The sequence below is a fragment of the Electrona antarctica genome, assembly GCF_951216825.1.
Source record: "Electrona antarctica genome assembly, chromosome: 16".
Classification (NCBI taxonomy): Eukaryota; Metazoa; Chordata; class Actinopteri; order Myctophiformes; family Myctophidae; genus Electrona; species Electrona antarctica.
In genome coordinates, this window is record NC_136797.1 from 14,447,983 (window position 1) to 14,461,003 (window position 13,021).

Consider the following 13,021-nt stretch of genomic DNA (forward strand, 5'->3'; position numbering starts at 1 on the left):
GCAGTCGCACACACAGAGAGATGCGTGCGGTTGTATGTGTTGGTGCGAACGTGTGCTTGTTATATTATCCGCTATGCTTCCGCAGTGGTAGTATTTTGTGAGTGTGTGCGCGTGCGTGCACGCGCATGAGTATAAGCATGAGAGAGACATTCCTATGCCCCCACCTCATGGGGACTGTGCCCGCTGGCAGAGGGACAGAGGGACAGAGGGGGGGACAGACAGAGGCAGCTTTGTGTGAGGTGCTGTGGGCAGCCCGCAGTGGCATGGGGCTTCCCCACTACGTGGATGAAAGACATCCCTCTGTCCACTGCCTTGCACTGCTAGTCTGGCACACTTCCACTGCACTTCACAGGCTGAGCCTGCAGCATTATTAACATCAAACAGGCTTTTAGAGGCTCAAACAGCTTTACTGCAGTGTGTCTGTTTTTTTGTTTTTTTGGGTTGTGTTTAGTATTTTTTCTAGCCTGGGTTCCAGCCTGAATCGCTGCGTTCCGTGATTCTGAATTGTCACTGCGCTACTCAGTCTGGACAGAGGCATGCTTGACTCGCATTTCATAACGTCAGCTGTTACGTATAGCCACTCTGTCCATGCTTATCACTGTTGGAAAAAATAGCGCCGACTTGAGTAAAAACCTATACGGTAAAACGTCAACGATTCAGTAGTCCACTCAGTGGACAGTCCACTGAGTGGACTACTGAATCGTTGACTGGCTGAGGGAAGTATGGGTGCTGGGGGGGCTGGAGCACCCCCTTCCCCCAGGCACAGCCCCCCCTCGGACAGGAGGGGAAAATAATAATAATTTTAATCAAAACAGATTTGTTACTAGGCCTAATAAATATGCTGTATCACCGTATCTGCACCTTATCCTGGTTAATTGCCTGTGTCAGTTTGCTCATGCGTGTGGAGAGGGAAAGTAAAAGCCACGTTTCCACGTGAAAATGCGCGAAAATGCGCGTGCACGAGGCGCGTGCATTCTGCCCCCTACTAAACGCTCAGCACCTCCTACTGGAAATATCTTCCCACGGCCGCATGGTCCACTTTCAGATTCAGTAGCACAAAAAAAATGACGGCTGTGTGGGGTGAGTTTAGTGAATGATAAGGGGACTTTGCAGTACATCAAACTGTGAACAGCATTAGGAATGTATTTCTTATATTTCCTACTGTTAGACAGACATAGATATAGGTGTGCGTCTGTGCGAAAAGTCAAATCATCCAAATGTGATCCAATTCACAGACAAAAGAATAACAATATAATTTCTGCCAATAATCTGCAGCTCTGCCAGAAGGTTCCACTGCTGCTAGCAACGTCCATTACTTATGAAGGCAACAGAGAGACACGCATCTGTGAACAAACCTGCTCTTATCATCCTATACATCATCCATTCAGAAGGGTGTAGTACTTAGTTTAGACTAGTCATTAGCCCTTCAACCTATCTCAAACCCTCACCCTAACCTCCCACGGGGCACCTAAAACTAAGTATGCCTCCCATTCAGAATCATTATCAATGGGAATTTAATCTTTGTGTAGGACAAAAATAGCCAATTTGCTCGTCTACGTATGACGGAAATTGTCCATTCATTGTCAGTGGCATTTAATGTTTGTGTTAGGACAAAAGTCTACACTATAGCTGAAGGTCAAGCATAGGGTTAGAAGGAATTATACAAAATCATAGAAACCCACTGTAAAGTGCTAAGGAAGGACGGAGAAGGCCAATCTAAAGGTGTGTTTTTAGTTTTTGTTTAAACACTAAAATTTTGTTTTTATTTTTCTCATCAACAAGTCAACTAGTACCAACAAAGTCGACTAGTGGTTTTATTAGTCGACTAGTTGAATAGTCGACTAGTTGCTTAAAGCCCTATGCTATGCTGTACATCTCGTCCCTCACATCTGTGGCGGCAGCCAGGCTATATAATTTGCAGTAAGAAGCGTTGCGAAAGCCGACCTTCACATTTTGACCGTTTACCCTCCCCCATTCCCATCAGTGACCACTCAGGGGCAAGAGAGTGGAGAGCCTGTGACCACATCCTGCAGGGGACCACCGCCATTAAAAATAAATGAAAGGTACACTCGGATACGCCACGTGCGGAGTGGAAACCTCACCCACCCACCCCCCACCCCCCCCCCAGTAGTAAACACAGCAAGCCCTATTCTGTTTGAACAAATCAAAGTGATCAAACAGCAGAGACTAGGGAAGGTATAGGTGCAAGAGGAGGATGGCAGGCAGAGGAAATGCTCCATGACAGATTGTATTCTCCTGTGTGGAGATGATTTATGGCGCCGCAGTGTGTGGAGGATTGGGGGGGGGGGGGGGGGGGGGGGTCAGCTCTTGGGTGGGAGATCAAATCAACTTGTTGCTGTTTTATGAAACCCTTTCAGGTGTTGCTCTGCCCTTTTTGGTCAGTCTGTGGAATTACAAAAAAATAAAAGCAATTCTGTTTTTTTTAAATGTAATTATGTTACACCCATTGCTGTATACATACAGTACTGGACACCATTGTCTGTGTTGTGTGTTGAATGATGCGTTGTCTAATTCCCATAGTATGTACTTGCAACTGTTCCAGCCCATAGTATACACTTACAACTGTTCCAGCCTATAGTATGTACTTACAACTGTTCCAGCCTATAGTATACACTTACAACTGTTCCAGCCCATAGTATGTCTTACAACTGTTCCAGCCTATAGTATACACTTACAACTGTTCCAGCCCATAGTATGTCTTACAACTGTTCCAGCCTATAGTATACACTTACAACTGTTCCAGCCCATAGTATGTACTTACAACTGTTCCAGCCTATAGTATACACTTACAACTGTTCCAGCCCATAGTATGTACTTACAACTGTTCCAACCCATAGTATACACTTACAACTGTTCCAACCCATAGTATACACTTACAACTGTTCCAGCCTAATAGTATGTACATACTTACAACTGTTCCAGCCCATAGTATGTACTTACAACTGTTCCAGCCCATAGTATGTACTTACAACTTTTCCAGCCCATAGTATGTCTTACAACTGTTCCAGCCCATAGTATGTACTTACAACTTTTCCAGCCCATAGTATGTCTTACAACTGTTCCAGCCCATAGTATGTACTTACAACTGTTCCAGCCCATAACTAACTAACTAACTAACTGGATGGAGAGAGAGAGAGAGAGAGGAGAGAGAAGAGAGAGGAGGAGAGAGAGAGAGAGAGAGAATAGAAGATGTGCTATAACAGATGATCTCCACATTGCAATCTTGACCATAGAAGGTTGTAGATTGGAGAAGAGAATGACTCCTGAGGCAATAATACGAATGCAATCTGCTCCTCAAACAGGTGCACAGTCTGTAGGTGCATGTCTCCCAGAAGTAAGAGGTGTTACCTGGACAAAGGGAGCAGGTGGAGTTCAAAACTAAATATATTACTCACAAAAATGTGTGGAAAACATATTGGATTTATTATGAAGGCATTGGATTCCTAAAGGAAACTCAGTTTTCCATTAATTTTTTTTTCTTCTTCAATTTCTTCTTTTTTTCCTGTTCCGTTCCACCAAACACCAAGTGAAGCAGACATTCAGGTCAACATCATACACTGTATAAGTGTATATGAACCATATAGTACCCTTAGTTGACTGGGGTCAACTCAGGGGTCAACTGACCTCCAGTTGACTAGGGTCAGCTAAGGGTACTATGCTGTACTTGCCCGGCTCCTTCCCTCTACACCAAATATCTTTGACAAAGAGACATCTTGTACAAAACCTGTATTTGTGATGAATGTTCAAGAAACAAGATGTATTTGTCACTACTCAATCTTACGTTTTATGAGTTTAAGGGTGTCTTTATTGTGATGTTACCCTTCTGTACCCACTGTACTTCTATAGAGCACCGAAGTCCGACGTCAATATCGCTAGAGGGCGCCAAGTCCACAGGTTTGTGTAGTTTATTTGTATTATAATCCCCAAAATAGGGGGATCTTAGATGGCCTCATACAAGAACTGTGTTTGAAAAGATAAACTAGAGACAGCTTCCCGACAATATTGCCGGGACAGTTTCTTTATTTTTGGACCACAATTCTTATACGAGTCGATTTTAAGATGACCCAAGGTTATAGAGCACCGAAGTCTGACGTCAATATTGGTAGAGGGCGCAAATCCACGGGTTCATGTACTTTTTATTTGCATTGTAATCCCCATAGGGGGGTTTTAGATTGCCTCATATAAGAACTGTGTTTGAAAAATAAACAAATCATCCAGGCCGCTTTACTCATATGGATATGAAGAATCAACTGACTGAGAGAAAACGCTAATGTTACTGCTGCTGAATTAGTTACATTTTCACTAGAAACAGACTATCATATAAGAGTGACTGACTGTCGCAAATGATACAGAGACACCTCCCTAACAATAACGCCGAGACAGCTTGTTTATTTTTGGACCACAATGCTTATAGTAGACTACATAATTACTTCTGTGAACCAGGGGAATCGAGGGGATGAGCGAGTGACGCCAGGACTTCGGCGCTCTATTCTCCATAAGAGAGAAAAACCTTGGAACGGAAGCTCTGATCATGAGTAAAATATAAATGCTTCCGTCATACAGTCTGAGCAACGGAAGAGCTATATGAGTAAACTATAAAGCGGAAGTGGAGCCTCCTCCCCACTTCCGTTTCGTCTTTACAGTCGCGCACATTTATGCTAATATCAATAGAAAACATCTAAGCATATATATATATATAGCAGTTGCTTAGCAGAAAAGGAAATAAAATGTAAAGTTATTTTAAAATATATTTTCGTGAACGGAAATAGCAGCTTCCTTACTCGGATTTCGGGACGTGTAGTTCCAGACTCTATATTATATGGCATTTGGAGATTGTGGAATAGTTGTCATGGCTACGTGAGACTACTAAGGCAGCAATAGCAACGTGCATAACAACAGCCAGTCGGTCACCCCTGGAGAGGTGCACTGGGGTTTTCATGTGGCTAAACATGATGGGAGGGGAAGTGTGGGTCAGTTTGGAGCACCGAAACACCCTTAAGCTCCGTCTGTTCTGTGTCTGTTTCCATCTCAACATCTGTGGCCTCGCTCTGCCTCCCCCTTTCATCCCATCGTTAACTCCTTTAGCGCCATCTAGTGTTAGCATGCTCACACTGCCGAAATGCCGCCCGTCTGCTCCCACTCTACGAAGCTCGTTTCCCTTCAGGGTTAAACAGGAAGGTGGGGCCTCTGTGAGGGAGTCAACACCACTTGCATTAGCTCACAGCCTTTAGATAGCAGTACAACCAGCTACATTTTCTCAGCGATGCGGTACAAACTCATAAATGATTTACGATCATCGGGTGCGCGGCGGCCCACCATGGATATATACTGGATCTCTTGTCCACTAGTCCATTCCTAACATTCTAGTTTTTATTTGTTGACGAAACAGTCAAAATATTTACTCAGTTTTAGTCATCATAGCTTAGTTTTCATTTAGTGTCCATTTAGTTTTCGTCAGGGAAAAAAGGTAGACGGCGAACATTTTTAATCTCAGAATTAGTCGACGAAATCAATCAGAGCAGTTTGACAGTGTACACGCAGCGGGGTGTCAAGAATGGATGATGTGTGCTCAGCTCACACCGACAGACTGCTGCTTCGCATTAGAGAAATATGTACACGACGACGCAGGCAGCACGGTGTCATGCAACACTTGTTTTGGAGAGGATATAATTAAGAGACATCTATTTTCAGCTGACTGCGGGGTTGTGTGTGTGCGTGTGTGTGTGTGTGTGTGGGGGGGTGTGTGTGTGTGTGTGTGTGTCTCACCATTGCCATTGGCAGCTTCAAACTGCAGAACTGTGAGTGTGAAATGTGATTGGGTACGTGTTCTAACAAGGGTCAGGTGGTGAAAATGGTGTAAAATTAGATTACATAGGATTAGATTGCGCTTTATCGTTTGTTGATTTGCTCGTTTACATATGACGTAAATGTTTAATGTGCATGGCGTTTAATGTTTTGATGTTGAATTTACGTCATATTTAGCGGAATTGACCTAATTTCTCCGTTCATTGTCAATGGCAAAACTTGAGACGTGTGGGGACAAAAGCTGTTTATAAGAGGGGCTAGCGCCCCTCAAAAATAGCTTGTTCTTGAAATAAAGAAATAAAGTGACAAGCCCTGTCTTGACAAAATTTGTGTGACTTCATGTTCAAAATAATGCAACAATACTAAGCATTTATCCATGAAACGAGGTGCTTTACTGCATGCTCTTTGGCTTGTAGTGTAGCTAAAATCAAACAGATTATTATATGAGTGAGATTCAGTAGTCCAGTGATTTGCATCGCCGTCTGAATGAATGATAGCTCAGAGTCAGCAAGTAGACAAGTCTTTCTCTCACATGACAGATTTAAAATGCTTTCTAAGTGCACCTCTACATGCTGGTAATAACCACAAATACTGCTGAAGTGCCCGCACGGCTCACCATCTTACAAATTAACGTATAACCACAATGTTGTTGATGCTGCCAAGACACATCAAAATCAGTTCAACGGCAAAGCAAATCCTGAATTAATTGCAAACGTACATAAAAAGGGAAACTACCTCTATCTCTACCCGTTGTATCTAGGGGGGGGGGGGGGGGGGGACCAGCATAATGGGCAAAACCACTTGAGAGATACACCACAGAGATACCATAACAGGCCAGGCTAGGCTGGCTTCATTAACAATCAAGGGAGATGGAGGGTCCAATACTAATCAGAGAGTCGTACTACTAAACCTCTTCTGACTCCTCGCAGGCACAGAAACACATGCTGTATAATATGAAGGAACCCCCGGGGGGGGGGGGGGGGGGGGGGGGCTCTAGAGACGAGTACCCACTCCTGAGCCATCAGCGGAGGGAACGTTGTGTCACATATAGGCCTCCGAGGGGGTTAAACTGCTCAAGTGAAGTGAAGTCACGCGTTCCCCAGCAGCGAGTCCCAGAGCATCGTATGCACATTAATGCACCCTGTCTGCACGCACACACACACATTGACCTACACATGAACCCGACAAAACCTATGTATGTGTCTATGTGCATGTGCATAGGAGGCCTTAGCTATATGTTTCACCAGTTTCAATTGAAACGGGCCTCACACCCTCAGGGGGGGCCTCCAAGCTCCAACTGAACGTCAGGCGTCATGTCAACCCCCGCCACTCTTGGCCCTCTCTATCTCGCTCACTCACTGCCTTGCTCTCTCCCACAATGTTAAGTTACACCTATTTTATGCAGTGGTGGAAAAAGTACTTGGTACTTACAGTAAGTAAAAGTACCAATACTTCAATTTAGAACTACTTCGTTACAAGTACAAGTACGGAATTGAAAATGTACTTGAGTAAAAGTACAAAAGTATCTGCATCAAAATGTACTTAAAGTGCTAAAAGTACTCATATTGCAGAATGTCCCATTTCACAAGTTCAAAATGTGTACAAAATATATTGAAAATAGCTGATCTACAAGCTCACAATGCGTCGCAACACACCACTGATTTTATGTTAATAACCTGGGTAAAATGTGGAGAGGTGTTGGGTGTTGCTAATTGTCGAGAGAAATGGCTGCGTGTGATATTGAACAGTCAAACTATTTTGACTATCAATACGGCCGTATCAACAAAATAATATATTATAAAATAATAATAATGATATGGGGGGCCTCATATTTGGTCTTGAAACGGGCCTCCAGATTCCTAAGGCCGCCCCTGACTGTGTGCGTGCGTGTGATTATATATATATATGCTTTAGTTCATCTAGGTGACATTGTGTGAGGGTGTGTGCATGTGTGCGTGCATGGGGGTCGGGGGGAGAGAGCTGGTGGTGGTGGGTGGGGGGGTTGGAGGGATCATCTTTAGCCTCTGGAAATGTGACCTCAGCTAAAGCGCTGACCTTCAAGAGGCTGCAGCCATGTGGCTCTGCGGCCGACTGCGAGGCGCATGGCTGTCACTGCCGCACGTCCCAAGACCCCCCCCAGAGTGATGACAGACACGTCAACGCAGCCTGACCTCTGGGATCTAAAAGGAACCGAGAATTTTGGGCCTCCCAGTCATGGTTCGTGCACACACACACACACGCACACGCACACACACACACACACACACACACACACACACACACACACACACTAAACTGTCCATAGAGACGATAATAGAGATAAAAAGGGGCACGAGAGAAAGGACCTGGTGATAAAAAAAGGGAAGTATTTGCCTGCAATAGAGTTCATTCTTTGTCGGAGTGAGTCAATAGCATCCAACTCACGTGACAGGGGTCATGCAGGCAGGGTCGTGTGCCCTGGCTTCTCTGTGATCATGGCTGAGCAGAGCTCGTCGCGATTTGTCGGCTTGGCCTTTGCGACAAATGGCCACACACTGTTCACAAATGCACTTGAGAGTGTACAAATGGAACCAAATGGACCCGTCAGGGTCCATATGGTTCCATTTGTACACTCTCAGAGTTACAGACCCATAAAGGGTCTGTACCAGGGTCTGTCATTTAGCTGGGGACCCCCTGGAACTCCCTCAGGGACCCCTGGGGGTCCCCGGACCCCCACTGCTCCACCACTGCTCTAAACAAACATTAAAAAGTCAGACGTGGCTACCACATGACATGAAGGCCATGCATTGGAGGGGCCAGCACCCCTCAACACATTGTGGAGCTGAATGAGATTAGATATGTATGATACAATAAAGATCAATTTTATATGGATTAAAAACCAAGAACACGTATATACACATACAGTGCATAATTTAGGAGGTACCAGTTCAGTGGAATTGGGGTTAAACGTGTCGAGACACCAAATACTATACAAACGGTAACCTGCTTGGCACTCAGCATCAAGGGTTGGATTGGGAGTACAAGTCCCTGCGACATGCTCCTGCGTCATGTCCAGGTGGTGTGTACTTGTTGTACACGTGCGTCAAGCTAATGCTACGCTAACAGGAGATCAGCTGCTGACCTATGAACATGAATTACTATGACTTCATGTACTTTATAGTAGGCCACTATGACGGAAAGGAAAAAAGGAACTAAATGGACCCCGTTTGTGTACTGTCAGGGTGAGTTACAGACTTGTAAGGTTTTTTTTTGTATATTGTCAGAAGTTAAGGTGATTACTTGGAATTTAAAAGTTTGAAAACCATTGGTCTAAAACCAATGGTTTTCAAACTTTGAAGATTAGACTCCAACATGACTCGAGAGTTGGCTGTCCTTAGGTACCTTCATGTGAAAAATAATGGTCTGTTTCGTGTCTTTCAAGTTACGGAAGTTCATTTCAGGACTGTAAAACTCGACGGCAGCATTCTACGTTACCAATACAGATTGCACACTTCTGGCTCTTCTGGTTTTCCAGGAATGTTTTCTACATCTGAAGGGAAGTCTCGAGGAAGTTGAGGCTGTTTGAAGCAATGGGCCGGCTGCTTTCGTGCTCCCTTGTTTAATGTGTTACTTATTAAACCTGTCTGTCTGTCAGTACCTAATATGGACCCACACAGATAACGGGAAGCAATACTCTATAGGCTTTACGGAGAGGTATGGCAGAGTAACAGATAATACCATCTGCTTTTGTCCCACGCTCCCTCTTTCGAATTTCCAGCAACTCTTAATTTCTCTCTCTCTCTCTGATCCATCTCGTCCTATCTCTCTCTCCCCTCTCTCTCTCTCTCTCTCTCTGATCCATCTCCTCCTATCTCCTCTCACACAGCTCTGCAGTCATTTGGCCCACTCTGTCGGAAAGCCTCACGCTTGAAAACGGCCATTTATATACTGTATATTATATATATATATATATATAGAAATTCCATATTCACGCCTTCAGACTTATCGTCTGCGTTTTACTTCTCCATCACAGACGCAGAGGAAGTAATTTAGTGGTGGAATATGGAGAGTGTCGGCCAGACGGAGATAAAGACGTGTGTTCTCCTCCTTCCCTCGGGTGGAGAGAGAGAGGGATGGGATTGTGGTTTTGGTCCGCAGGCAGCTCAGAGGATGGGAGTGGGGGGGAGGAGGGGTGGTGGTTCAGTTTACAGCCTCACACGAACACAGGGCGGTGTCGGCTGGCAAAACCATATACTATTAGAGCTATCAAAGCCCAGAATCCCCTGCTGCATTAGCTGTCATAACAGAGCCACTCTAAGTGTTCGAGAAATTGCTGCCGCATGGTTTCAGCTCCACGCCAGGGAGCGAGTGTTTTCACATGCTAACAGGGACACCAAAAGCCTCAATCATACTGTGTTATACGTACCAGTGCCGTGTACCGGAAAAATCACACCCGTGTGAACTGAGTGGTGTAAGGTCTTATATAGACTGATCAGCTGTGGTCTGACGTAATGTCTGACGTAATGAAATCACACCCGGGTGAACTGGGTGACCATAGCAACCATGCTCATTTTTGGTACGAACAGACACGTAAACTAACAAAGCTGAAATCACACCCGGGTGAACTGGGTGACCATAGCAACCATGCTCATTTTTTGGTACGAACAGACAGACACGTAAACTAACAAAGCCAGTTGTAGGAGTGGTTTACACCACTCAAAAATAGCAGACCGACATGCTGTCAATATGTTGCATTATTGCAGCGCGATGTTTGTTTTCAAATTATGTTTACCCCGCAAAGAACATGCATTTAATGCATTTTCTGTTTCTTTTTTTGTATATTCTTCACCAGCGTTAATACAGCTTCGATCAGAATTGGTTAGTGACGTTTGTTTTTCTTCTACAAGTAGACTTAGATGAATTTGAAACCAATACTATCGAGAAGAAATCAACAGGCAAAAAAATAATAAAACGTACTGCTCAAATCAAAGAATCTCAGTCGACTGAGGGGTCTCCGACTTGTTTTAAGCGTTATGTTTATCTATTGAAAAATAGCAGATCTACAAGCTCATAGCGCAGCAAGTGCCGTGCTACGAGCTTGTAGGTCTGCTATTTTTGAAAATTCGTGAAAATTTGGCCCAAATGTTTGAATATATTCTTTCAGAGCAAACAGGTTTTTAACTCAAATCTCCCTCTAGAACAACATATTTTCAGATGGGGGTCAGTGGCCAAATTCATATCATTTTGGGGTGCTTGACATGAAAAACCTCGAGAACCACTCGAGAACCACTGACATAGAAACATAAGGTTTTTCAGAAAATCGTCCTCGGGTCTAAATGGGTTCAACTCATAGATTACCGGGGGCCGGTCCTATTGGGCCGGCAGGCGCTCTTTGATCCATCCAGCGAGCTCATTTAGCACGGACTCCGCCACCTCCGGGAGGTCATTGTGCAGGGAGTGGTACCCTCCCTCGTACACCTTGAGCCTCTTGTCGGCGCTCTGGGCCTGCTCGTACATGAGCCTGGACCCTCGGATGTCGCAGAGCTTGTCGGCGTCGCCGTGCAGCAGCAGGAAAGGCCAGGTGATGGTCGGCAGCTCCATCTCCACGCGCGCCGCCGCCCCCATCAGCTGCATGCCGAACGCCACGCACATCCCTCCGCGGGTGTTCAGCGCGTCCTCCATGTAGGCCGCCACCCGTCTCTGGTCCCGCGAGATCCAGCGGGACTCGATGGCGCCCAGCGAGAAGCTGGGCATTATGTAGTTCAGGATCCTGGCCAGGAACACCTTGCACGGCGTGGCCGACTCAGGGTTCATCAGGACCATGGGAGCGATGAGGGCCACGCCCGTGAACTCGGCGGGCCTCTCGCACGCCGCGAGGATGGAGACGGCGCCGCCCATGGAGTGTCCCACCGCGAAGACGGGCAGGCCCGGTGGGTGGCGAGCCTTAACAAGGTCCACGTGCCGCAGAGTGTCCCGGACGTACACCTGGAAGTCCCTGACGTTCATCCGGGGGGTGCCCTCGCTCTGCCCGTGGCCCACGTGGTCGTGTGCGAACACAAATAGCGAGAGGCCCGCCAGTCTCCGTGCGATCTGGTCGTACGGCCCGCAGTGCTCCGCCGCCCCGTGGGCGATGTAGACCAGGGCCCTCGGCGGCCCCTCCGGCTCCCAGTAGCGGCAGAACAGGTGCAGCCCGTCGGCGTTGACAAAATGCTCGAGGTCGGCGTAGGGGACGCCTTGCGGTGACCTCCGAGGAGCTCCCGGCTTCAGCGTGGGAGCAGAGTCGGACATGGTGAAGATCTGTATACGGTCCCTTCCCGAGTTGAGAGGGACTATGTTGTCGGTCTCTTTGTAGGGCGTATAACAGCTCCTGGGGACCTAGCTCATGTATGTATATGTCCCCCCAAACCTTGCCCAAATGTGGAGTTTCTGCCCAAATATGGAGTTCCACAATTCAACAAAAGATAATCCCAAACATGGACTTGTTGCCCAAATATGGAGTTCCTGCATGAAGTCTAGATAACTTCCCTGTGTGGCCACATCTGTGTTGTTGAGAGCTTGTCCTTTTCTCCTAGTAGGCCTACTTCCATGCTGTAGTTTTCTCCTAGTAGGCCTACGTACATCCATGCTGTAGCCCAGAGATGAGGAAGGAGGTTTCACAGGGCTGAGCAATTTAATAAGTTGCCGATTATTTTACCGCTGTAGTGCCGAAATGATTTCGGCTCATCAGAATTTTTCAGTAGCACCGAAGAGCCGTCTTTAGGACAGTACCCCCCCCCCCCCCCCCCTCCCCGAACCCCGAACCTCAAATGATGTCACATTGTTGGCTCCGACTTTTATTCGTCTCTAAAATAGGAGTATGATTCGCGCCTTAGACCACCGTCTTGTTTTCTTACAGTGGTGGAAAGTAACTAAGTACTAACTGTACTTAAGTACAATTGAGGTATTTGTACTTTACTTCAATCAATTTCCAGTACTTTTACTTCTACTCCACTACATCTCGGAGCCAAAATGTGTACTTTTACTCCACTACAATTATTTGAAAACTTTAGTTACTAGTTACTTTAGAGATTTTAATTTAGATTAGAAAACATACATTAACCACTTCAACCCTATACATTTCGGTCATTTGAAAATAGCCGATCTACAAGCACACAATGCGTTGCAACGAGACGCATTGTGAGCTTGTAGATTGGCTATTTTCAATAGATGTTGTACA

At 45.8% G+C, this 13,021-nt stretch overlaps 2 protein-coding genes across 4 annotated transcripts in view; both read right to left on the reverse strand.

The window, feature by feature from the left end:
- The window catches only part of vav2 (vav 2 guanine nucleotide exchange factor), a 328,109-nt gene that overhangs the window by 147,256 nt on the left and 167,832 nt on the right, over positions 1–13,021 (reverse strand). The window lies entirely within an intron of this gene.
- LOC306940240 (monoglyceride lipase-like) lies at positions 11,176–12,283 on the reverse strand (the record flags this gene model as incomplete). Its single annotated transcript, XM_079525263.1, has 1 exon — positions 11,176–12,283. Exon 1 carries the CDS (start codon positions 12,091–12,093, stop codon positions 11,176–11,178), a length of 918 nt encoding a protein of 305 aa, XP_079381389.1. The 5' UTR covers positions 12,094–12,283.